The 27876-nt window shown below is 40.7% G+C and overlaps 1 protein-coding gene and 1 long non-coding RNA gene across 2 annotated transcripts; both read left to right on the top strand.

Moving 5' to 3' along the window:
* On the top strand, window positions 374-2719 carry LOC8083414. The gene is made up of 4 exons (XM_002446068.2): window positions 374-434; window positions 523-725; window positions 2098-2202; window positions 2281-2719. Exons 1-4 carry the CDS (start codon window positions 374-376, stop codon window positions 2455-2457), a joined length of 546 nt encoding a protein of 181 aa, XP_002446113.1. The 3' UTR covers window positions 2458-2719.
* LOC110436175 lies at window positions 17559-18010 on the top strand. The gene is made up of 2 exons (XR_002453909.1): window positions 17559-17689; window positions 17775-18010. It is a non-coding gene; the product is annotated as an uncharacterized LOC110436175 (long non-coding RNA).

Genomic DNA, 27876 nt, shown 5'->3' on the forward strand with positions numbered 1-27876 from the left:
CCGAGCCACGCAGCTGCCTCTGCTCCTCTCGATCTCCGATGGCCGAGCCCCGCCGTGAGCCCGCTGGTCATGCGCACACCGGTGGCCGCGCCCCCCGCCGCGAGCCGCTGCGAGCCCGTTGGCCACGCGCACGCCGGTGGCCGCGCCCCTCGCCGCAACGCCCCCCGCCGTGAGCCCGCTGGCCGCGCGCCCGGCCGCGAGCCGCCGTGAGCGCGCCCCTCGCCGCAACACCCCCGCCGCGAGCCCGCTGGCCGCGCGCACGCCGGTGGCCGCGCCCCCCGCCGCAAGCCCGCTCCCGGAGCGGCTGCGCCGGTGTCGCCGCGAGCCCGCTGGCTGCGTGCACGCCGGTGACCGCGCCCCGCGCCCCCCGCTGATGCCCTCGGTCGCTGATGCCCTCGCTACCGATGAGGCCATCGATTTCTCCGTAATAAAGAGTAAGCTAGAAGCCTTGATCGCGTGTGTCGCGCTCGGTTCTCCTTCACTCCTTCGTTCTCTCACCTAGGGTTCCTGATGCTCCGCCAGCGCTGGTGGACCTCTCGCCTGAGTACCTCATCGGCGCCCCAGATTCCGTGCGGGAGCGGGTGGCGCTCCGGGGCGTCGAGAAGCATGGAACCTTCGCCGACGCCGCCGAAGGTGCTGCTGCAGTGGCGCCACCTCCGTCGAAGATTCTTAGGGTTGACGCCGTCCGCTCTTGCGAGGACTTGCTGGTTGAGCTCACCGAGCAGGTATTTAGAGCCGGGATCACTTTAGAGCCTATGCAACCATGTGCATTTTCGATGTGGGTGTTTCTGACTTCTGATTTGTCTATCCATTTTATTACGTGAAGAGCTTGCATTTCTGTTAATGTTGATTATTTTACCCCGTCACTTTTGGAACAATTCGAAGGAAGCTATATAGTTATTTGTTGTAGCCACGTGGTTTCTGTTTCAGTTGAAACTGTCCTGGTTTAGTTGTCAATTGTGATTGGTAGAAACTTTGTGCTAGGGCAGGGAAATTCACTAAAACTGTGAAGCCTGTGTTTAGTGAGGATAAACGAATGTACAGATATCATTTTTGTTTTGAAAACTTAATAATCTGGACAGTATATCTGATCACAAGCTATTCTTGTTGACCAATGTCATCTGTCACAATAGGTTGAAAGAGAAACAATTGGGATAGATCTGTAGCATTTTCATTTCATGATAGAAACTGAAATTATCCATTTTCATCTAAACTGATTCAAAGATTATCTTCAACAAGTAACTGAATATGTAATTTTTATTGATGATTCAAGAGTGATCATATGATGTGTAATCATTTTTTGATTTGTTCGTCATTATGATATTCAAATTGTGGAGTGTACTTCATCAAAAGTGCGGGTTCGATCTAAAATTGTGGAGTGTACTTCATCAAAGTTTGCCGATGCCCATCTTGCAGCTCTCGCTGCCATCTTTGGATGTAAAGCTGATGACAGCGTGTAAGTTCATTCAGCGGAGTTGTTGGCTGGTCTTATGGACAGCCGTGTATTATTCGGGTCTTTCATTTTATTTTGTCTCCATGACATGGTCGTTTAGTCCTATATAGCAGAGGTGCTGTTAGTGGTTGTTTGTAGTGATTGGTGGCGCGTCTTTAGCTAATCCCCTGCTGGGCATGCATGTGCTGGGTTTGGGAGAAGGCATTCTGCATCTATCCCTTGTATTATTCACCTTTTTCTTCTTAATTAATGAAATGACACAGCACTCATGCATAGTTCGAGAAAAAAAATATATGATTCCGATTTTTAAAAATAATTACTGCATTGCTTTACCAGGAAATTGTTTAAGTGCTCTATTTAGTGCCTAAAGATAAGGATATCATCTTATTTGTAATTCATCGCATAAGAAGTCATGTATACCTACCGTGGAGATTTTACATGTATGTGGCTACCGGCTACTGCTTATTGGTGCTTCTTTGTGATTCAAGTGTAGCTTGTCTTATCATTTGTGAAACAATCTTCAAGCGTTTTTTAATTTTGTTTATTGTCTTCCAAAACTACGTCATTTTGCAATTTGGTTGTCATTAAGTCATTCCCAGTTTCCAGATTCAAGGTATATGTTACTTAGAGTGTAAAATTTGCAGGTTGGAAGCTCTGGAATTCGGGATATAATTATGCCTTTTAGACAAGATATTCAAAACTTTATTTGTATCAAGAAACCTACACTACCAGAGTCTTCTTTGGAATTGGTAAGTTGCAAAGGTATTTTTAAAATGAAAAATTGGAGGTCTCCCCAAAATACTACCAACCTGTTGTTTTACATGCAGCTTAGAGAATTGGACCCAGAGATCCAATCTATGGCTGCATCATCATCAGTGGAGCAGAATGGTATATCAAGAAACACGACAATCATCAGTCCTTATGCAATGTCCACCATCTTAACTCCAATATTGATACACCTAGGCCCACTATTGCCAGTACTGAGCTTCAGCCTGGGAATTTAACAAATTTAGTCAACAACCATGAAAAAGGTAATTTCAAGCAGTGTCCAGTTGAATCAACTGTTGATCTTGATAAGCCACTTGAAATAGACAGAAGGTTCTACAATCAAGCACGGGAATATGCTAACCAATTTTTCACTTCAAACAAAAATGATGGTTACTTCTTCATATCATACACTAAGTTCCTTGCCATTTCAAATGATCTTGAATATTTTTGTGTTTATATATTTGGCTAAATGTCATCTTTCATATTTTTTATGAATAATTTTCTAGGCTTCAAACAAATATCTAGATGTTTATGATGAACACTGGTACACGTTCGGGCATTAGCACTGGTCGGGAAGGGCCTGTTGCCCCGGTTCCCGAGCCGGTGCTGCCCTTCCGGGACTAAAGGCCCACCCTTTAGTCCCGGTTCGGGCAACCGGGGCTAAAGCCCCCCTCCCCCCTTAACACCGGTTGGTAATACCAACCGGTGTTAAAGGGTCCTGCCAGGGCTGCCACGTTGCAGGACCCTTTAACACCGGTTGGTATTACCAACCGGTGTTAAAGGGTTTCTTTTTCTTTTTTTTTTGGTTCACTTCTTCGGTTCTGTTTATTGTTTATATATAATATATAATAACAGGTTTTTCAATACATGTTTTTCTGATACAATAATATATTTATATTAAGCATATTAAGCATATATAAATAGAAATTATAAGCTTAGCTTAATAATTAAGCTTTGCCTATAATAAAATGAATAGACCACATCAAAAATTAAATAGATATGTAAAAAGCTTTATATATATAGTTTTATATGTACAAAATTCGTAACACATATATACATAGAGTTTTTTCTCCCAATGTCTACAAACGATACAAATGATCATCGTTGTTTGGAATAAGAGTTTCGTTGCCGTTGAAGTGAAACTCGCCGTTTGGATTGATCACTTGTTCGCGGAGAAATCCTGCTATCGTCTCTTGGATAGCTTTGATTCGGTCTTGTTGTAGGACCTTTTCCCTCAGCCATTCCGTCTTTAATTTGAAATAAATAAAAAAGGTATTGGTTATGTAAGTTATTCAATATAATTCAGGAGATAATGAAAAGAGACATGTAACGTACTCTGAGCGTCTCTATGGGTGTTTGATTGACTTGTGCCATCATGAATTTGCACACGTAATATGCACATAGATTGTTCCCCCCTTCTTGTCTTAAACACCACTGTATGATATATATATATAAATATTCACGACCACGACAATAAGAAGGCTAAAAGTTAGCGAAAGTTTGTTAGCTAGTAGAACTTACTTGTGGATGTATTATGTTAAGCGGCGCTTTACATCCACTGAGATGTTCACGGTCAATGAATCTTTCCCAAACCCAATACACAGCCATTGTGGATCGTGAACTAATAATTACAGAGTTATATTATGATATTTTTGTAGCTGACATCGACATTACGTACCTTTGAATAATGTTTACCATTTGTTGATAATTTTCTTGTGGTTTTCTCATTGAGTCAAAGATTATCAACCGGTTCTTAGGAATTTCAATGACCATGAGTATCCAGTGAAAGCTGTTTACACACACATATATAGTCAGTCATATAATGTAAAATAAAATATGCATACACTTAATAACTATATAACTCACTCGAAGTTGAAGGGAAAGAGTATTTTTTGTTTTTCTTTTTGGTTCACAAAGAACCTCATAAGATTGGTGCAGACTTCTGTCTCATGATCTGCTGTCCACACTGCCTGCGGAGCCTTGAAAACAATATAAGGGTCAACGAACCCAATACTATTGTCATTTTTCATTCTGAGCTCTCTCATTTGGTGCCTGCATATATACATACAAATCCTAAGTGTGTAAGGATTATATACATGTAATTAAAGAAGTTAGAAGTATAATAAAAAGAAAAAAAATACTTACAGACAAAAGCAACTCATAAGAGATTTGTCAAGAGCGTCGAGGTGGCATAATTGGTGCAATTCTTCGAACTGCACGTATATGAGGTCATCTCCACGGAAGTAGTGATGTTGTCTAATACGAACAGAAATCCAATTATCTCCCCTTTTAGATGCCTCAATGCACCATTTGTTTATTGCAAACATTTGTGTGCCGAGCTCGTGTAAACGCTTAGGGTCGAATAGACTCCTGCCCGGTTCATATCTTGCCCTCCATTGATCAACTACCTCAGCTTTTTCAAATGTTTGGCATCCAAGAATGGCGGCAATTTCTTCCATATTTAAACCGCTCTGTCCAAAGTAACGCTCAAGCGAGTCCAGCTCAGACAACGCTAAGGATTTCTTTGGCATCAAGTCTTTATTTGAGCCGTATTGATTTGGCACAATCAAAGGGGGCACCGGTTTTGATACTTCTCCGAGCTGTGGGACCCCCTTTCCTACTCTCTTCTTAGTAGGCTGTGAAGACTTGACCAGAGACCGCTCATAGTCCGAAAGTGCTGGCTTTTTCTGAGATTCGCGTTGCTTCTTTTGATGGTCCGCCACCTTCTGCCTCAGTTCCGATGGCTTCACATAAAAGTACGGCTTCTCTGGGTTAAGCCGTTTTTTCCTTTCCTCCTTTATTTTATCAAAAAATTGCTTGACCTCAGCTTTGGATGTAGCAATTACCTCCTCTTCACTCTTTTCGTAAGGTAATTTTTCTGGCGTCTTAGCTCTCTTTGCTGAGGCAGCCTTCTTTGGAGGTGGGACCGATGACTTCGGTCCTTCTTGGGCGGACCGCTTCTTACTACCTCGCTTTGGAGACAATGGGACCGACCGTGCACTCTTTGGAGAGGGCGGTGCAGGCGGTGGAGGTGGTGGGGCCGATCTTTTTGGCGTTGGAGAACGCGGTGGAGGAGTTGGAGACCTCGGTGGAGGAGTTGGAGGCCTCGGTGGAGGAGGTGGAGACCGTGGTGGAGGCGGTGGCGGGGTCGGTGTGGCCTCCGCTGGTGTTGGTGGAGATCCAGCATTGTCACCGCCCGCAGCACTATGATGCGCTGGGGAGAGAACTGGACTTAGGTTGGAGGAGTCCCTGCAAAGAAAACAATTACAAGTTTTGTGAGTAAACTTTTTTTTAATTTCAATACATAATAAATAATATAAGAAGTAAAATCACACACAAACCTATGCTGAGGAATAATTATGAAGCGCTTGCGCCAACAAATAAATGTCTTCTCAGCTTCACCTAAGGTCTTCTCTCCGTCTCCCCCTTCTATGTCTAGTGGCACATTGCCACAACCTTTCTCAACCCTATCAACCGAGACGCTAGCATATCCACCAGGTACTGGTAGATTATGGATTCTTGGAGTTCTCGTTCGGTCGATAGGGTTGACAACAGCGATAGCCACCTTTTTGGTGGCATTCCCATCTAGTACATGCAGCTCACAGGTAGTAAAAGCCTCTGTGACATCATCCACGGGGAAGTGTAGCTTCGTGTCATCCTGAATGGTTGGTACTTCCGTGGATGCGCAGCTGCTTTTCAACTGGCCTGGGGGGCTAACATTGACCTCAGGCTATGATGTACCTTGCCCTTTCGTCATTTGACTAAGTGCTGCTTGCACTTGCCTTTGAATCTCTGCCTGCATCCATTCTTCACGAGCTTTCTCGCGCTCTTGTGACTGCAGAACAAAAGCTTCCAGGCGGCGGATCCGCTCTGCCTCCTCTTCCTTCTTTCTCTGGCGGCTTCTGTACGTATCTTGATCGGCTTGGAATGATTGCAGCCACGGAACTGCCCCATAGCCTCTCGTACGCCCACCGTGCTCAGGATTTTCAAGCGCATAGGTGAGTTCATCCTTCTCCCTGTTAGGCCTGAACTCACCAGACTGAACCGCCTCTCGTGCACGGACTAGTCTCTCTGCTGCTCTAGAGATTTCTTGGCCCCAAACTAGCGCCCCGGTGTCTGGGTCCACGCTTCCCCCATGACCGTAGAACCAATGCTTGGAGCGCTCGCTCCAATTCTTTGCTATTGTCTCGGGTGTGACCCCCCTAGCAAGCATCTCCTGTTCCATTCGGTCCCACTTGGGAACAGCACTCTTATAACCACCTGATCCCATATGATGGTGGTATGTCTTTTTACTGGCATTCTCTTTGTTTCTATTGGCTCGTTCCTCGCCCTCTTCTGATATTTTGTACTGCACAAAGTCATCCCAGAAGGCCCTCAGCTTTACATATTGCTTGAGGTTGAAATCTGGAGTCTCGTTTTTCTTGACATATTTATTGTACAAAGACTTCTTCCAATTCTGGAAGAGTACTGCCATCTTCTTCATAGTCCAGTCATAAATTCGCACCTTCAACTCTTCATCGTTGGTGTCGAAGGTGAAAACGTCTGTGACGGCTTTCCAAACTAACTCCTTGTCATGATCAGAGACAAAACTGATCTCAGGAGCACCTCGCTTCTCTCTCCATTCACGACAACTGATCGGTATTTGATCTCTCACAAGATATCCACAGTGACTAACATATTTGTTTGCATGCTCACCAAGTGGTCTACCTGTAGCTATCTCAAACTCAGAGATTACATAGCGGCCCTCCAACGGCTTCTTTGGCCCTCGTGGAGGTACGCTTCTCCCCGTAGAGGTCGATCCAGAAGGCTACACGTACATATAGAAACAAAAATACTAAATTAATAACCAAGTAATAAGTCTAGAACCTAATGTAAGAGATGCATTAATTATATATGTTTACATTTACATACCTCGCCAGTATTTTCTTCTTGTTGCACGACAAGTTGTTGCTCAGGGGCATTGCCCTCTTGTTCCTCAGGGGCATTGCCCTCTTGTTGCTCAGTAGGATTGCCTTGCATGATGTCGTGGTAATCAACAAAGTACTGACTACCGTCGTCGATCATATTTAAAATGGCATCTTCCATATAATCAGGATCATCATGACGACGGTCAGCCATTTCTATGTCTGCAACCATACATATATATATATTCTATGTAAGACAATACTACTACAAATGAAAGTGTTGGAGTGCTCTAAAAATAATACTAGGATCTTTTAAGCCAAGTAATACATTAGAATAAAAAACAATACTAGAATAATATATAGTACAAACAATAATATATACAAAACCCTACTAGACTAGAATTTGGTGGGTAAACACTATTAGATTATATTAAGCCAAGTAATAGACTAGAATTCATAAAGTATATACTAAAATATAATACTACAAAATAATACAAGAATAATATTAATATACTACAAATATACTACAATTTATAACAATTCAAAACACTACACATGTATACTAGCTAGAATGGAGTGCTCTAAAAATTAATACTAGAATCTTTTAAGCCAAGTAATACACTAGAATAATATACTAAAAAACAATACTAGAATTATATAGTACAAATAATAATATATACAAAACACTCCTAGAATAAATTTGGTAGGTAAACACTACTAGAATATATTAAGCCAAGTAATAGACTAGAATAATATACTAAAATTCATAAAGTATTTACTAAAATATAATACTACAAAATAATACAAGAATAATATTAATATACTACAAATATACTATAATTTATAACAATTCAAAACACTACACATGTATACTAGCTAGAATGGAGTGCTCTAAAAATTAATACTAGAATCTTTTAAGCCAAGTAATACACTAGAATAATATACTAAAAAACAATACTAGAATTATATAGTACAAATAATAATATATACAAAACACTCCTAGAATAAATTTGGTAGGTAAACACTACTAGAATATATTAAGCCAAGTAATAGACTAGAATAATATACTAAAATTCATAAAGTATATACTAAAATATAATACTACAAAATAATACAAGAATAATATTAATATACTACAAATATACTATAATTTATAACAATTCAAAACACTACACATGTATACTAGCTAGAATGGAGTGCTCTAAAAATTAATACTAGAATATTTTAAGCCAAGTAATACACTAGAATAATATACTAAAAACAATACTATAATAATATACTAAAAAACTATTACATATACTAGCTAGCATTCTCTTACTATTACATGTATACTCTAATTTTTATGTATATATATACTTAATATACTAGCATTTTATTATTATTTTTAGTATATATATATACATGCAAATCACTAAATAAATTGTAGAGTCCCATATATATATAAAAAAACTGTGCAGCAGTACTAGTAGTGCCATATATATATATATATATATATATATATATATATATATATATATATATATATATATATATATATACTGCGCATGCAGTGATGATCAATTAGGAGAGATAGATTGTCGCGTGCAGTGTATACGTGGGGCCGGACGGCGGCGCGCGGCGGCAGCGCAGACGGTGGTCGACGGCGGCGCTGGAGACGACGGTGGTCAACGGCGGCGCTGGAGACGGTGGTGGACGGCGGCGGCGTCGCTCTGCTCGACGAACGAACGGCGGCGGCGAAGACGAAGGGCTCGGCCTCGACGAAGAAGAAGGAACTGTTTCGATCCAGGGCTTCTGCGCAAATATATAGGGGCGGACCCTTTAGCACCGGTTCCAGCCACGGACCGGTGCTAAAGGGTCCAGCGCGCGTAGGGCGGGCTCCTGAAATTTTCAGGACTCTTTAGCACCGGTTCCCACTATGGGCCGGTGCTAAAGGCCCATTTTTTTAGTTAGGGTTTTTCAATTATTTTATATATACAGTTTATATTATAAATTGTATAGTAAATTAAATATTTTGCATAATATTTTTTAAACAGTGACATATATTGTAATTTATTTTAATGTACACATGAAAATTTTTAAACTTAAATATCTTATTGTATTTTTATAATTTGCAATGATTTTGTAAGAAATGTTTAGTATTTTGTTAATGCAAAAATATATTATTCCAATAAATTTACAAAAACTCTATCCAATGAAATGGAAATTTATTTTCACATCATATTGACGTAAAACTTTTTATTTTTGTTATTTATTACTAGGAATGCTAGTTGGGTATAATTTTCAACAAATAAAAAATCATATAAAAATATATATCTTGATGAACACACCCTTTGACCGAACCCTAGATTGTCCCAAATGGAAAAGTCATGAATACAAAGTTTGCTACACTCATCAAGTTCTACATTTTGTCTAATGGTCAACTTTTCATTTGGAAATGTTTGAACCACTGAATTTTGAATTTTCATAGAACTCATAGGCACGCAGCGGTTTCGGAACCCTAGATGGTCTCGAATGGAAAAGTCATGAATACCAATATTGTTCCACTTATCAAAATCTACATTTCATATATAGACCATTTTTGCATTTGACAAAGTTTTGGGAAGCTGTAGTTCAAAATCCACAATTGACACATATAGTTTCATATAGTTTGTGTGAGATTCATGATTTGGTGGGTATTGTTAACTTAGACTTTCTCAAATGGAAAAGTTGTGTATATAAAAAGTTTAGATCTTGATGATATCTAACAACTTGGTATTCAAAAGTTTTTCATTTGAAGTAATTTAGTTTGTCATTTGACCAAGTTTGACCAAAACCCGTCTTGGATTTTATAGAAATGTAATTAGGATTGGCTCAAAATTATCCAAATGGAAAAATGGACAATATATAAAATATAGATCTTGATGATCTCTAACAACTTTGTATTCAAACTTTTTTCATTTGAAGTCATCAAATGGGCCATTTGACCAAGTTTGACCAAAGTCAAAGCATTGGTTTCTACAAACACACCCTTTGACCGAATCCTAGATTGTCCCAAATGGAAAAGTCATGAATACAAAGTTTGCTACACTCATCAAGTTCTACATTTTGTCTAATGGTCAACTTTTCATTTGGAAATGTTTGAACCACTGAATTTTGAATTTTCATAGAACTCATAGGCACGCAGCGGTTTCGGAACCCTAGATGGTCTCGAATGGAAAAGTCATGAATACCAATATTGTTCCACTCATCAAAATCTACATTTCATATATAGACCATTTTTGCATTTGACAAAGTTTTGGGAAGCTGTAGTTCAAAATCCACAATTGACACATATAGTTTCATATAGTTTGTGTGAGATTCATGATTTGGTGGGTATTGTTAACTTAGACTTTCTCAAATGGAAAAGTTGTGTATATAAAAAGTTTAGATCTTGATGATATCTAACAACTTGGTATTCAAAAGTTTTTCATTTGAAGTAATTTAGTTTGTCATTTGACCAAGTTTGACCAAAACCCGTCTTGGATTTTATAGAAATGTAATTAGGATTGGCTCAAAATTATCCAAATGGAAAAATGGACAATATATAAAATATAGATCTTGATGATCTCTAACAACTTTGTATTCAAACTTTTTTCATTTGAAGTCATCAAATGGGCCATTTGACCAAGTTTGACCAAAGTCAAAGCATTGGTTTCTACAAACGCACCCTTTGACCGAACCCTAGATTGTCCCAAATGGAAAAGTCATGAATACAAAGTTTGCTACACTCATCAAGTTCTACATTTTGTCTAATGGTCAACTTTTCATTTGGAAATGTTTGAACCACTGATTTTTGAATTTTCATAGAACTCATAGGCACGTAGCGGTTTCGGAACCCTAGATGGTCTCGAATGGAAAAGTCATGAATACCAATATTGTTCCACTCATCAAAATCTACATTTCATATATAGACCATTTTTGCATTTGACAAAGTTTTGGGAAGCTGTAGTTCAAAATCCACAATTGACACATATAGTCATGACAATTTTTGCATTTGATGATCTCTAACAATTGGAAAAGTCATGAATACAAAGTTTGTTACACACATCAAAATTCACAATTCTCAAATATAGTTTCATACAAAGTCAAGCCGACACAACAGTGAACTTCTTCTTGACGTATGACCCTTGGTTATGATCCTGCCGTAACCATGGAGTATCCTCATTGTTTAACAGAATGCTTGGGTCTTTGTTGACTATGAAGGGCGGAATTCGATCATCCCTTTCGTAATCGCCTGACATGTCTGACTTGTCCTCAATTCCGACAATGTTTCTTTTCCCAGAAAGGACAATGTGGCGCTTTGGCTCATTGATGATTGAGTGGTCATCATTTTTTCCTCTCTTTGGTTTCGTAGACATATCTTTGACATAGAACACCTGACTCACGTCTGCAGCAAGGACGAATGGTTCGTCTTTGAACGCACTATTGTTAAGGTCCACGGTTGTCATCCCATACTCCTTGTCGACTGTTACCCCACCTCCGGTCATCTTCACCCATTGGCACCGGAACAAAGGAACTTTAAAATTAGTTGCATAGACTAGTTCCCATATGTCTTCTATGCGTCCATAATATGTTTGTCTGTTCCCATTTGGATCCGTGGCATCCACGCGTACTCCACTATTTTGGTTGGTGCTCCTTTTATCTTGGCCAACTGTGTAAAATGTGTTACCATTTATCTCGTACCCTTTGTATGTGAGGACATGCCATGATGGTTGTCTGGCCAACAAATAAAGCTGCTCATCAATGTTTTCATCACCTTGACATTTTTTGCGCAACCAATCGCCAAAAGTTTCCATATGCTGACGCATTATCCAAGCTTCATTCTTCCCGGGCCACTGGGACCGTAGGAAATCTTTGTGTACCTCAACATATGGTTCCACCAATGAGGAGTTCTGGAGAACTGTGTAGTGTGCTTTATTGAAGTAATTGTCTCCCGTACCAATATATGTTTTCTTCCCAAGTGTTCCCTTTCCGCTGAGTCTGCCCTCGTGTCGAGATTCAGGAATGCCAATTGGGTCAAGGTCTGGAATAAAGTCAACACAGAACTCTATGACCTCCTCTGTTCCGTAGCCCTTGGCAATGCTTCCTTCTGGCCGGGAACGACTATGGACATATTTCTTTAGGACACCCATGAATCTCTCGAAGGGGAACATGTTGTGTAGGAACACAGGACCGAGAATACGAATCTCTTTGACCAGATGAACTAGGAGGTGTGTCATGATATCGAAGAAGGATGGAGGGAACACCAACTCAAAGCTGACGAGACATTGAACGACATCATTCTGTAGAGTAGCTAGTTGCTCTGGATTGATTGCCTTCTGAGAAATTGCATTGAGGAATGCACATAGCTTTACGGTGGCTAGACGTACGTGTGGAGGTAGAATTCCTCTTAAAACGACCGACAGCAATTGCGTCATTAGAACGTGACAGTCATGGGACTTCAAGTTCAGGAATTTCTTCTCTGGCACATTAATTATTCCCTTGATATTGGAGGAGAATCCAGATGGGACCTTGATGCTGCTAAGACATTCAAACATGCTTTCCTTCTCTTCTTTGCTCAGAGTGTAGCTAGCAGGGCTTAAGTAATGACGTCCATCATCTGTCTTTTCTGGATGCAGGTTGTCTCGTTCTTTCATGCGCTGCAAGTCTTGTCGTGCTTCAAGTGAATCCTTAGACTTCCCATAGACACCCATGAATCCGAGCAAGTTCACACAAAGATTCTTTGTCAGGTGCATCACGTCGATCGCGTTGCGGACCTCTAGGATATTCCAGTAAGGTAGCTCCCAAAATATGGATTTCTTCTTCCACATGGGTACGTGTCCCTTAGCATCCTTGGGAATAGGTTCGCTGCCTCGTCCCTTTCCAAATACCACTTTTATATCCTTGACCATTTCGAGTACATCATCCCCGGTTTGATTGAGAGGTTTGATCCGGTGGTCTGCCTTCCCTTTAAAATGCTTGCCTTTCTTTCGTACTGGGTGGTTCACAGGAAGAAACCGACGGTGGCCAAGGTACACGACCTTTCGACATTTTTTCAAAAATACACAGTCAAGGTCTTCATAACAATGTGTGCATGCATTATATCCCTTGTTTGACTGGCCTGAAAGATTACTCAGAGCTGGCCAATCATTGATTGTTACAAACAGCAATGCTCGCAGGTCAAAGTGCTCTTGTTTGTACTCATCCCACACGCGAACTCCTGGTTTGCTCCATAAAAGTTGAAGTTCCTCAACTAATGGCCTTAGGTAGACATCTATGTCATTGCCAGGTTGCTTCGGTCCTTGGATAAGCACCGGCATCATAATAAACTTCCGCTTCATGCATAGCCATGGAGGAAGGTTGTAGATACATAGAGTAACTGGCCAAGTGCTGTGACTACTGCTCTGCTCACCGAAAGGATTCATACCATCTGTACTTAAGGCGAACCGCAAGTTTCTAGCATCATCTGCAAAATCTGGGAATTCTCTGTCTATCGCTCTCCACTGGGATCCATCGGCAGGGTGTCTCAGCATATTGTCTATCTTACGGTCTTCTTTATGCCACCGCAACAACTTTGCATTGTCCTTATTTCTGAACAGACGTTTTAATCGTGGTATTATAGGAGCATACCACATAACCTTGGCTGGAATTTTCTTCCTATGACGTTCTTCACCCTCAACATCGCCAGGATCATCTCGTCTAATCTTATACCGTGATGCCTTACATACAGGACATGCATCCAAATTCTCGTATTCCTCCCCACGGTAGAGGATGCAGTCATTAGGACATGCGTGTATCTTCTGGATTTCTAATCCCAAAGGACAGACAACCTGTTTTGCTTCATACGTAGTGGTGGGCAATTCGTTGTCTTTCGGAAGCATCTTTTTTATGATCTTCAATAACTGCCCAAATGCCTTGTCAGATGTACCATTCTTTGCCTTCCATTGCAGCAATTCTAGTGTGGTACCCAGCTTTTTTTGCCCCTCCTCAGCGGTGGGATATAGCGATTTCCTGTGGTCCTCTAGCATGCGCTCGAACTTGGCTTTCTTTATCACTTTCACATTCTCTTTGTGCATCACGGATGGCATCACCAAAAGCATCATCGCCCCGATCATCTTCTGCCGCCACCTCTTCTTCATTATCTACCCCCATTGCAACATCATTGAAGCGACCGTACTGAGCAATAATATTGGCATGGTCCAATTCTTCTTCTTCTTCTTCTTCTTCACCTTCATCCATTATAATCCCGCTTTCTCCATGTTTGGTCCAACAAATGTAGTTTGGTACGAAACCTGACTTTAATAAGTGTGAATGAAGAGTTCTTGAGTTAGAATATTCCATCAAATTCTTGCACACGGCACATGGACAGCACATGAAACCGTCCCTCTTATTTGACTCGGCCACACTTAAGAAATAGTGCACGCCATTAATGAACTCTTCGGAGCGCCGATCGGCATTATACATCCAATTACGTGTTACCATCTGCATTAAATATAACATATATATTATGAAAACCATGCACACATATACTTTCTCATCTTATTGCACAACATGTCTAAGATACATAGTTGATTAATTTAGGAAAGCTTGGCTACAACAAATACAATCGCAACTAGCACTAAAAAAACCAAAACTAAATTGCACTTAAGCAACATAATTAGTTCGCGTCCGATCCCAACTATAATAGAAAGATCATTCGCTTGATCAACATCATTGAACTCCTTTCGTCGGCTCACTGCCTCACCACCTTCAGCCACAACCACCTGTGCAAAAGATTTCTTAATGTGTTCAATGTATTCTTCCTCCCAGTACCAACCTGTACATCCGCAGGTACCGTCCCACTGAAATTAAAAGAGAGAATCAAAAGTTTAATTAATATCATTTAAAAAAATATGCACATATATAAGCAAATGTCTGGAAATAACTCACATTACGATCTGGACACTTGTAGAATATACGACCCTTGTTTACTCCCTCTTTCGACACTTTGTACTCCATCAAAATCTTCTGCCCACACTTGCCACAAGTAATGAGAGGGAGTTCCGGACGGTATCGCTTTTGAACCCGTTGAGAGACCGAAGACCCGGTCACGGTTGCCATCTACTATCCATACTCAATTTTTAAACAAATATAAATTCCACATTTACTAGTAAACATGTATGATACAATGGACATTATATGTAGTAATAAAAATAAATCAAGTGATATTAACAAACCAATTAATTTGAACTATCCTACTTTCTAAAATCATAAAAATATACTATAATTCATTCTTGCAAACTACATTAATACTAGGTCGACCATAAAATATTATATATATATATATATATATATATATATATATATATATATATATATATATGGATACTAATTCATGTGAATGATTCAAAATAACAACGTGGATTTGAGCTAAAAATAATGCGAACATCACAAGCCAAAAACAACATGAAAAGACAAGAAAGACAAAAGTTAGTCACCTCTAAGCACGAAGAGACGATGACGGAGTCGAAGAAGATCAACGATGGGCGTTGGAGATGAAGAACAAGCAAGAAGAAGCTCCAAGAACAACAATGGTGCTCTCGGTTTCAAATGGGCAGAGGGGAGGAGGGAGCCGGCCTATAAACCGGAACTTTAGCACCGGTTCAGGGAAAAAACCGGTGCTAAAGGGTCACCCTTTAGCACCGGTTTGTAACAAAAACCGGTTCTAAAGGGTTTGCCTCGGACTGTGGCTCTGGCCGGTGCTAAAGGGAACCCTTTAGCACCGGTTTGTAATACGAACCGGTGCTAAAGGGTCTCTGTCCCGACAGCACCTGTCAGTAGCCGTTGGGCAGGACCCTTTAGCACCGGTTCGTGTTACGAACCGGTGTTAAAGGGCTCTTTAACCCCGGGCCGCAAAATGGCCGAGGTTTTTGGCCATTTTGAGCATCGACCAATGCCTCATTCTGTAGTAGTGGAACATGCAACTGGTTCTTCGAGAGTGGATTCTACGGGAACTATGGATAGCACCTCTATCCGCATTTCTGGTATACCCTATGGCTCTTTTGCGACTCTTATACCCTATGGCTCACTACAAATCCTTTGTGAAAGCACATCTCATTGAATTTGTTATTTTGGGCATTGCCCCTCAATACTAATGTTAACATGACTTTTTCATAGAACAATATGTATGATGCTCCATTTGATAACTTATTAATTTTAAACAACCATTCAACTATCTATATCAAGTAACTGGACTAGGTTTATGTGCTTAGGAACTTCCAGTTTTTGGACTTCAACAAGGCACTGCTTGTGCACTTGAAATTAGTTTTTTATTATACAAGAAACCATGAACTGTTACTGATGACGACCCTCAGTGCAAAATTTTCAGTGCATAAACAATTAGATTCCCTTGATATAACCCCCTTTATGCTGCCTGCAATTTGCAGTGTCAAATTTACTGTAGTTAGAGTGTTCCCTTGATGTAACCACCTTTCTGTTGCGTGTTGTAGTTTCAGAGTTACTGTAATTAAAGCATATGTAATATATGAAGAGGGCTACACAAACACCATGTGCTTCACATATTCATTCTCAAATCTCATGGTGCAAGCATGCTCTATGATCTTTGATGACAAGTTGTGGGGGTTTAACAATTCCACCTAAGAACAAGTTTGCTTATGCTCTATGGTTCACCTGAATTTCAGTGATTGCCGCTACCATAGTTAGTGCGCTTACTCATAAGGAGAGCAAGCCAGCTACTTTTATCGCATCCATAGTTTAATGCATGTACGCCTCAATGAAATATATAGTAAACGATCAAATTGAAACAATAAACAATGTGAGACCCTAAATATCCTTAATTCTAGGGGAAAACAACTTCAACCGGTCCTGTGCACTCCTTTTACTTGTGACAGTTTACTTCCAGTGTGGGGTTCCTTGCAAAACTGAGTAGGATATTTGTATGATTTTGTTACATGTCATGTCTACTTGAACATATGCAAATAATTTTTTTCCTGTAGCTTGAACATGTAAAATATTTTTATGATTTTGCACATTCTCAAATATCCTCATACATCCACATTCTCTAAGGTAGAAAATAGTTTACTGAAAATAACTAACTAAAGAGAACAAATATCCTCAAAGTCTTGAGGAAATGGAAATATTACAGGAGACAAACAGAAGTAGCCTTCATGTACATGCAGAGTCTACTTGAAACAGCCATGCAGATATAGGAAACCAAAGCATTATCAGTGAAACTGACTGCTTATTGTTTGTTCACTAGGTGTATCAAACCTTTAAAGCTTTAACTCATATTCTTCCTTCTAAAGGCTAACAAATTGCAGCAACTCAGATAGAGGATGGTCAATTTGTGGGACCTTTTTTAAAGATAAGATTTTTTTAGATCATGGGAAAGACAAGATCATGAACCTCAATGTTTTTTATTTTTAAGGTAGGTTGAACGGAAACATGTGCCGTTTAACAGAGTAGGTGTTGGGGATCAGTTTCCTCATGGCAACATGTCTTCTATTTATCCTTTCAAATGGCCAGAGATCAGACAAAAGAGACTCTCCTTGCAGTCTTCTCCAAGCTGGTAACTAACTTGGCCATAATTGTTCCATGCAAATCTTGCAATGTCATTGCACGACTGATTAATAACTTGTTTTTTGGGGATCAAGGCTTTTCAGATAGGTGGTGATGGATATGCAGTGTGAAGTGAAGAAGGAAAGACAACTATGAGGTTACTAGGTGACTGAAGTTGTTCCGTTGAGTTTTCTTCTGAGATCATGCATGCTTGCAAATCATAGTTTAGTTTGGAATCTATGGTCTTGAATTAGCATTGTATCTTGAATTGGATTGTAACAAAACAAAATTCTTGTGGTATGAATGTATGCTACCGATGTGCTCTTTTTTCCCTGCGTTGCATATTTGTTGATCTATTTGCCTTTGTTACCAACTTACTAATGCTATTAAAAATATCTTGGGCTTTTATTAGCTAAGCCACAATTTTATAGATTTAGGAGGTTATTGGACAAACAAATTGCTATATGCGAACTTTACATAGAGATAGATATATCAATTTTTCAGTTATATAGTTCCAGATAGATCAAGGGTACCGTGTGATTTTTTGGAAGAAATAAATATGCCTTTTTGGTTTGTTAGATACTCATATCTTTCTACACTATCAACTTGAAGATGCATTAGAAACATCTTTACTCGTTCTTTAGTAGACATGGATATATCTGCGGGTGCGTTTCTATTTATTATTGTGGTGTTTTAATGTGTGCAACAAGGATTCGTTTCGCTGAAATTTGACTTGTGCTGAAACTGATATTAAAATGTTGAGCGAAAAATATTGCTTCTTTGCTAAAAAGTATTGTTGAAGTAGTGCCAAGAACAAGGCGTGGCTGTCTTAATCTCACGAACTTTGTTTTTTAATTAAATGTTATTTTAATGTCTCATTTATCGTGTGTTCCTTTACAAATATTTAGTTGTCCCGTAGCAACATATGAGCATGAAACTAATGGTGCGATCTATATGTTTTTAACATAAAAGTTTTTTGTCCCGTAGCAATGCACGGGCACGCTACCTAGTCATAATAAAATTTAGAGACCCACAAGTGCTGCTAGTAATCTCTCAGAAAATCACCAAAAGTAACAGGAAATTAAATATTGCAATGCAGGTAGCTAGCAACTCCTACTTGAGAACTGTTTGCATTCTGTTCCGATCCTTAAACGGAGCATGAGCTTCAACTGTTTGCATTCTGTTCCAATCCCTCAGAGAATGAGCATACATTATACAATGCTAAGACCTTATTTATTACACATTTACACTATAGTGCTGTACCACACACCAAGAACAATGAGAGCTATAAGTCGTTACAACAACTGAGCATCAGTCGGTATAACTCTTTTTTTCCGGTTGATGTCATGAGTGGCTGTAAGTGGTGTCAGTATAATCGTGCGTCGTCGCATCTGCAACAATATAATATACTCCCTCCATCCCAAATTGTAAGTCATTCCAAAAATCTTGGAGAGTCAAAGCATTTTCAAGTTTGACCAAAATTATAGAGAAAAATACTAAGATTTGTAACGTAAAGTGAGTATACTATGAAATTATAATCAAGAAAGAATCTAATTATACTTAGTTAGTACCATAATTATTATTATTTTATAATATAAATTTGGTCAAACTTAGAAAAGTTTGACTCTCCAAAATTCTTGGAATGACTTACATTTTGGGATGGAGGGAGTAGGAAATAAGCTCCCAAGAATAATAAAAGTTATGTTATATATAGTTAGATCTGACTAGCTTATATGAGTGTCTATATAATACAATTAAAATTATTATAAATTACTTGTCCCATGGTCTATCTATAAATAATACACTTTTTCAAAAGCTCATGTGGGGTTCACATATTTAGAGGGTGTTTGGGACTGCTCCACAAACTCTGCTCCACAAACTCCACTGTGGAGCAGCTCCATAAAAAACTGGAGTTTGTGGAGTACCTCTTTAGGTGCTCTCACAACTCCACCATTTTTCCTCGAACTGAGTCCGTGGAGCTGAAACCGTTTGGCTCAAAAACGTGGAGCGAAGCTGAAAAACGTGGAGCAGAGTTTGTGGAGCAGTCCCAAACACACCCTTAATATAATATGCTACCTAGATTTGGCCTTTTTCTTCAGACATCTAGCATCGCCCTTGGCTGTTATCCTCCTCGCTTGTGCCACGCCACGATGTGTCTCGAGCGAGTCAGCTGTCAGGCAGCTTGTCCCCTGCCCCTGCCAGCTTCCATGCCACCACCTCCCCATAGCCCTGCAGGCTGCCATGTCTCCACCTAACAAGCATCCACACACCTCCACCTTGCCTTTGCCCTATCCGCCACTATGCATTCCCTCACTGGCTGCCGCACCTCCGTATCACCTCCCCCATTCCAGCACTAGCGCTACCACACTCTCCACCCCACACATGTTGGGTGATCTTGCACGCATGAGTGCCAGCTTCACTAGTACAGAAAATTTAATCGAGACAGTCGTTCCAAATGAATAGAGGCTGACTTTCACAACCGCCTCCGATAGAAAGCCTCAATTAATAGATGGATAACCGAGATGGTTATTCTACCCACCTCCATTAATACGGTTAATAGAGGCTGGTGTGCTAGGGTGTCTGCCTAAGTCAATCATTTAAAAAAATAGAAAAAGCCCTAGTGAGCCCAATCAAGCCCACCATCGAGCCTAATCGAGGCACCGCCATCGTGTCTACACTACCCCATCTAGCTCAAAGGCTTCCCATCATGGTCGGATCTGTCACTGCATCTAGCCCTAACGTCGCTGGATCTCGACCCTCATCGTGGGATAAGGACTGGCCAGCTATATATATATGCAATGATGTTAGACGGACATGTGAGGGAGCGCAAGAGAGGGAGAAGGGGAGACCTGGCTTGGAGAAGAGGGTGGAGGGGACCAGGGGCCACGGTCGCCACGCGCGGAGGAGAGGGTGGAGAGGACCAGGGGCAATGCCACCGAGAGAGCTCTAGCCCCTCGTGCTGCTTGCCTTCACTGGTGGGGGCTGCCCCTGCGCTACTGAGAGAGAGAGAGAGAGAGAGAGAGAGACGGGGCTAGTGAGGGAGGAAGGGTGGAGCTAGGGCTCATTCTTAGGCAAAGGAGAGGGAGGGTCGCGAGGGTGCTCGGTGAAGACAACAACGCTCGGAGGAGAGGGAAGGGAGAGTGAGGGGCTCAGTCTGAGAAGCAAACCTATGTCTCCTTCTATTTATAGTCCAAGACAGTTATTGGGCTCGCCTTGATCCATTGGGCCTTGGCCTTTTTAGAGGCGGACATTATAGGTGCCCACCTCCAAAAATTGTTTTATGCAGGTGGGCATCATTAGCCAACCGCCTCTAGAAATTGTTTTATGGAGGCGGGCATCTTTAGCCAACTGCCTTGGAAATAGATTATTTTTGGATGTGGTCATCTTAATTAACATGCCCGCATTCTTTAATCCATTAACGTAGGCGGTCGCCTTAAATCAACCACCTCTGTTAGTACCTATTAGTGGATGTGGTCATTTGGACCGTGTTTGTTAATGGATTCGGAGGTGGTTGTTATTATGCAATAACCTCAGTTAATTGTGATTACTGGAGGTGGTCGTTTTAAGGTGGCCGCCTCCATTAAATTTTAACCGAGGTGGGTGTTTGGAAGAGCGACCTGGCTCAGAACAATAGAAGCAGTCAAGAGGTGTGCCCACCTCCAATCAAAAAAAGGTAACACCACAAAAAAGAAATTTTGTAGTAGTGTGTGGTAGGCGGGTGTAGGATTGAGATTCTAGACTAGGGGAGAGGGGTGAATATTCATCCTTTTAAAGCTAATGGTGCAAGCTAACCAAAATAAATGTGGAATTAAACTAATCAGTTTAGCTAAGACTACACCCCTATATCTATATGACAAGCACCTTATAAAAAGATCCTAAATAAAGAAACTAACGTGTCAAGCTAGTGGGAGCTCACATAAATAATTCAAGTTAGCAAGGTCACACAAACCTATACAACTAGTCAACTAAACACATTGGGAGCTCTTACACATGCTAATAAGCAAAAAGCATAAAGCACAAGTATAACTTGCACTACTCATGAGGGGCTACACAAGCACAACTAGAGAGCAACAACTACAAAGCTACACATGCTAAGCTAGTTACACAAAGAGAACAAGAGAAGCACAATATGTGAATAAGTAGTTATAAGCTTGTATTAGGGAATTTCAAACCAATATGCAAATATTTTATCCTAAGGTTCGGTGGTTTGCCAACTAATTTATCCCGATTGAGGCAAGCCCATGGTTGTCACCGATCCTCTTAATAGTGGTGTGCCCACAAACTCACTCTCTCTAGAAAAGGGAGTGCTCACACAAGAGCTCTAGCACTTTTATCTAGCCAAACCCCTTTGTGCTCTTCACACCTCGCTTCTACTAGAATTGCTCTTCCTGATCTCCCATGAGTGAGCACAACACCCCTCGTAAGAGCCAATCGGTCGGAGGCGGCAACAATCACCAAGGCCCCCTCAATGATCCTCCTCAAGCACCAAGCTAGCTAGGTGATGGCAATCACCGAGAGTAATAAGAAACTCAGGTCACAAAGACAATCTAGTGCCACTACGTACATCTCTCAAATCAACAACATAGAAGTTCCCAATCTCTTACAAGTTTGAGTGCTAAGTCAGGAGAGGCGATGGGGTAGATTTCTTAGATTTGTTGAAAGTTTGAGCTCAACAAGTATGCAGCCTCTTGCTCCATCTCACAAGAGAGGAAGAAAGTGAATTAAATCAACTCTCCCTAGCCTCTGCCAACCATTGCTTTGCAAAAGGCTCCCACATCGAAATTTCCGGGGTGATGGCTCAGAAATTCCATGGCGAAGTCCATGCTCCCGCAACCAATAGTCACAAACCCTAAATATGTCTCCAATATCCAACCCCAAAATTTTTGAGGCATCAGACTAAAAAATCTAGGTGTGCTTGGATATTCTGAGCTAGGGTTGGAATTTCCAAGGACCATAGTATAGCACAACGTGGCTTCTCCCTCTCACACGAACCAGTCAGTCCAAAATTTCTAGGGAGCTCTAGAAATTTGGATGGAGGCTCCAACAACCAACAGAGCCATCGGGTCGACTAGCTCAAAAACTCGGAGGAGCATAGTAAAAACAAGCTGAGCCACCTCAAACACTTTGAAATGTCACCCTTTTTCAAATATGTCAACTCTCTCCAAGTGTTCCAACAACGAGTGCATGTGAGTTAGCCTTTCACAAACATTTTAAAGGGTTTTCTCTTGCATCCCACCATGTCACTAAGTGCAATGCAAATGCAAATTATAAAGCACTTAGTGGCACTAGATAACCATTGCAACTAAAAGATCCCCCTCTTTATAGTATGACTATCTATACTAAAACCAGTCATGCACTGCTCTACTCAACCTTTGACCGGTGAAATGAAATGTCCTACAAATATACCTTTGCCTTGTGCATTCTATTTCATCTCCATCATCAGTGATGCCACATAAGTATCCAACCTCCATCAAACCACTAGTAATCAATACAAGTCTTTTATGGCTTGATACCTTGTAGATGATATTATCCACTTCATATAATATGTGGCATTATTAGTTCATCAATTGCAACTTCAATTGCTCTTCACCATTACGGCTTAGTCCATCGATGCCTAGTCCTTGCTCTAGGTTCACCGCCACGTGGTCTATCACACACGAGCCTCTGACTTGACCTTCACACTAGCAATCTGATCCTGCATAGCCAAGTCATGTCTCTTGATCTTATCCACCTAGCCACTTGACATCATGTCATGTCACATGCAACAAGCTCCTTCATATCACTAGTTGAGCACTTGCAACGTAACCAAGCCATCCCCCTCCACCATGGCTTTACGTGTTGTGCACACACTAGTGTAACTATGGACTAATCACCTGTGTATCTCCACATCAAACACATATTGGTCCACCTAGGTTTTTACTCAATTACCAAAACAAAACTAGGACCTTGTAGTTGGAAGATCTTACTTGGCATGAGTTTCCTAGGGCAAGAACCCACCATGGTACAAACTCTCATGTGAACATCAGCTAGGAAGATCTCGCTAGCATGTCTCTTGTGGCAAATGAGCTTGGCCTCACTTGTGGTGATGGTCGACGTGTGTGAGCCATGGTTGTCCCTTATCATGCTAACCGTCAAGCTCACACCTTTGCATGGCCAGAGGCCATGCTCATCTTGTAGCAGCAATGGTTGCTAAACCTACACCAACAATAAGGCTAAGCTCCAAGTCACGCCATTGCCTAGCCTGCATCCATGGAAACAAGAGCGATGGGGAGGGACCCACTACTCAAAAGGATTTTAGGAGACAACCCTCCTAATTAATAGAGGTGGGTATTTTGTGGTTCCTCCTCTATAAGTGGTCTGGAAGACTCTAGGGAAACTCCCACCTTTATTAATAAATTTTTGTAGGATTGCATTTTAATGTGACCACCTTTGTTAATCATTTATTAATAGAGGTAGGCATCCTAATGTGACAACCTTTCTTAATTGATTATCTTATGATGCCCATGTTTGAAAATGACTATTTATAGAGGTGCGCATTCTAAGAGCCAGAAATCAACTAACAAAGTTGACCATTTTAAGAGCAAGTTTTAGAAATAGTTGTCTAAAAAATCATAATTTTTTCACATGAACTTGGACGAAAAGGCAAACTTTAGCTAGCAGGAGCTCAAGAAGGACTCATGCTGATAGTGATGTCACAAGGTTACATAATCCATTGGCCAAGATCCATTGCTAAAGATGGCAATGCTTGGTCAGTTGACACAATGATAGTACTACCATTTTAGAAGGAGTATCCACTTTATGACTCATAAGAAGATGTGGAAATCCTCAACAACTTGGAGAAAAGTGAAAGCAAAGATCTATGCGCCTAAGAAGTACTCATGATCCGTTGACCTCGTTTACTGCTGATTTTTACAAAAGCTCAAGATGTCAGGTCATCGGACAAATCAGAATCGAACATATCACCTGAGATCTAGGGTACTGAGAGGAAGACTAAAGATCAAATGCGGAATAGAGAGAAGAAGAACAAGCTGAAACGAGGACGTCTGCACTGAGCAAGGCAACACAGAGAAGCATGGGCCATGTTCGAGTCTGACCTAGCATGACATAAGAAAAAGAAGGCCGAACACAAGGAGGAGGACATGCGTGCATCTAGAAGAACTAGAATTCAAGAATTCCTAGAAGAACTTGAAGTGGTATCTCATTCTGATGAAGAACAAGAGTGTCTCAATGAAGCCATCCGAGCGGCAAATCAACAAACACAAAATGGAAGAACACACTCAGGGCTACCTTCAAGAGCAAGTTCACGTAGGTGAGAAGATCAAAACATGCGGAAACCTACCTTCCAAAGGCTCCAGCTAAAAGCAGCAACATTAGTAGTCAAGAAGAGCATAACCGAAGTAACCCGATTGATTCACCAAGTTAAAATAGGAGCAAACCATCGATCCCTACGCTACCCTGAAACTACTCAAGCTCTCACCAGGTCTTCAATAGACGAGAGGGAAGAACAAAATCTAGGTACACAGAGACGACAACACCTAATAGGTTCCCCTGTTTCTCAAATCGACTACTCTCAATATAACTACTCTATTAGTTCAAACCATCCAATCACTTGAAGTACGATGGGAAGGTAGAACCCACGTCTCAAAATCTACTCCTAGTCGATCAAACTAGCCAGTGGTGATGATGACGTCAAAGCACTCTTCTTTCCTATAACACACGAGGCAATGCCACTCCATTTGTTTCACAAACTGAAACCTAGATCAATTAGAAGCTAGGAAAACTTTGCAAACATCATCACGCACCCAATCATTCAGGCAGAACTAAAGCGACTTACACAAAAGAGCAACGAGAGCCCTAGAGATTTCTACTGATGATTCGGTGAATTACGTGCCCAGGTCCATGACATAACCAAATGGGAAGTCATTGAAGCTTTCTCTTATGGGATCATGGCTAAGTGGCAATTCCAAGATTTTTGCAGAGAGAACCCGAAGACAAATGAATATTTCGAATACACAGTAGAAAAAATGATTACTATAGAAGAGAAGACTCAAGAGAGGCTCCCTGATGGAAATAACTACTTGGATAGACAAAATCATCATAACAATGATGGTATGCCTCTCTCACGTTGAACAACGCAACAAACGGGATTATAATCCTTAGCTTGAGCAACCAAGAGAAAGACAAACCGAGAACAATGAATGTACTAAAAAAACTTATGAAGCACTCACCAGAAGACTCATTCGACCTGGTTAAGAGCAAAAAGGCTTCAGGGCTTGAGCTTGCCATACCCGAAAGTTATTCAACCTAGATGACAGTAAGGTCATGAAGACCAACATGTGCTATATCATGTGACTATTTCTAGCATGAATGAGAGAGTTGATGCTTGACGTATTCCTTACGCTGATGCTCGCATAACTTAAAACGTCACATAAAGCAAGTGCTCATGACTACTCCTATTGTGGATGAGAGCATTGATGCTCAACATGTCCCAGTCTTTAGCAAGGCTATATGAGAGAACCTGGCTAACCTTGTATTGATGCTCGCATGACTTAGAAAGTCTTAAAAAGAAAGGGCATGTGACTACTCCTAGCATGGATGAGAGCATTGACGCTCAATTTATCCTAGTCTTTAGCAAGGCTAGATGAGAAAACCTGGCTAACCTTGCATTGATGTTTGCATGACTTAGAAAGTCATAAAAAGCAAGGGCTAGTAACTACTCCTAGTGCGTATGAGAGCATTGACACTCGACCTATCCTAGTCTCTAACTAGGCGCACCGATGCTCGCATGAGTAATAATTCATGAAAAGCTAGGGCACAATTAAAAAAGAGCATCATGGATAAACCTACAACTGATTTAGGCTCGCTTTCAACTCACAAATGTAAATCATCCAATTGAAGGGACGAAGAGAGAGTATACCAATAGAACCGAGTAATCACGGCTCAAAAGCCAGACAAGATTTCCCGTTAGAAGGGAACCATCAAGCATTCTTTAAAGGAAACCGAAAGGAGGAACAAAGTTCTCAAACGAGGATAAATAGATCTCAAAAGAAGAAGAAGTACCCATCAGAAGGGAACCATAAGGCCTTCTTCAAAGGAAACTAAAAGGAGGAACAAAGTACTCAGGCAAAGATAAACATATCTCGCAAAAAGATGAAGTACTCAGGAAAATCTGGTGATAGAAGCGCTTATTTTAAAATTGCCTAGATGATGAGACAACTACCACCCAACTCTGAACAAAAGAGGACGACAACCGACGACTACGGAAGATCTCGAAACTACATTTCTGAGGATACATCTACTAGACCCTATGACCCAGGCACTTTCAATAAAAGAACCTAGACAGAGGCTCACAGGCTATTAGGTACATATCCTCAGAAAGGATTTTTTTAGCTTTTTAAAGATCCTCCAACTCTTTGTTCCAAATAGCAAGAGGCTTGGGGCTACACTTAAAGAGTGCACTTTTTTCTGAAAAAGTACACACCACTCGAAGATCCTAGAAAGCACTACATGCTTTCTCTGAAAGCACTCTAATGAAGCTTGTTTCTACTCGTCAAGACCTAAAGGAACAAGAAGAGGCTTCTAAGATCAACATATAGTGCTTGGGGGCTTATCAGTACATAGTACCTAGGGTACCCGTAAGAAAGGAAAAAGAACTAGTCCAACTAGGATTCCTCCCATGTAATCCTAGTATCATTGCTATCCTATAATCCTATTAGGACTCCTATCTTGTAACCGACTAGGAAATCCTATCCCCTGGACTATATAAAGGAGGACAGGGCTCTCTAGATCAGCACTTGACCTGACTAAATCTAACTGCACCTCAGTCGTCTCTGCTGATATAAAGAGAGGCTGAGGGCACCCCTTGTAATGAATACAAAAAACTAGGGATGAAAATGGTATAGAAATTTTCCGACCGTATTTGAGACCGAATTCATTTAGAGGGGTTGAGATCTGTCTGTATCCGAGTCTGAATGTTCAATATCCGATACAGTATCCGTATCCGAATACTTAAATCGTATATTTATGATGTCGACATCGAATCGTATCTTATCCAACATTGTTGATATTATCCTATTCGAATCCGAATCCAACCAAAAACATGAAAACAAATATGATATCAGTGATATTTGTCTGTATCCGATCTTTTTTCATCCCTAACCGTACATTCAATCCATTGTAAAGGCTAACATCAACTTG

The sequence above is a fragment of the Sorghum bicolor genome, chromosome 6, assembly GCF_000003195.3.
Source record: "Sorghum bicolor cultivar BTx623 chromosome 6, Sorghum_bicolor_NCBIv3, whole genome shotgun sequence".
NCBI lineage: Eukaryota > Viridiplantae > Streptophyta > Magnoliopsida > Poales > Poaceae > Sorghum > Sorghum bicolor.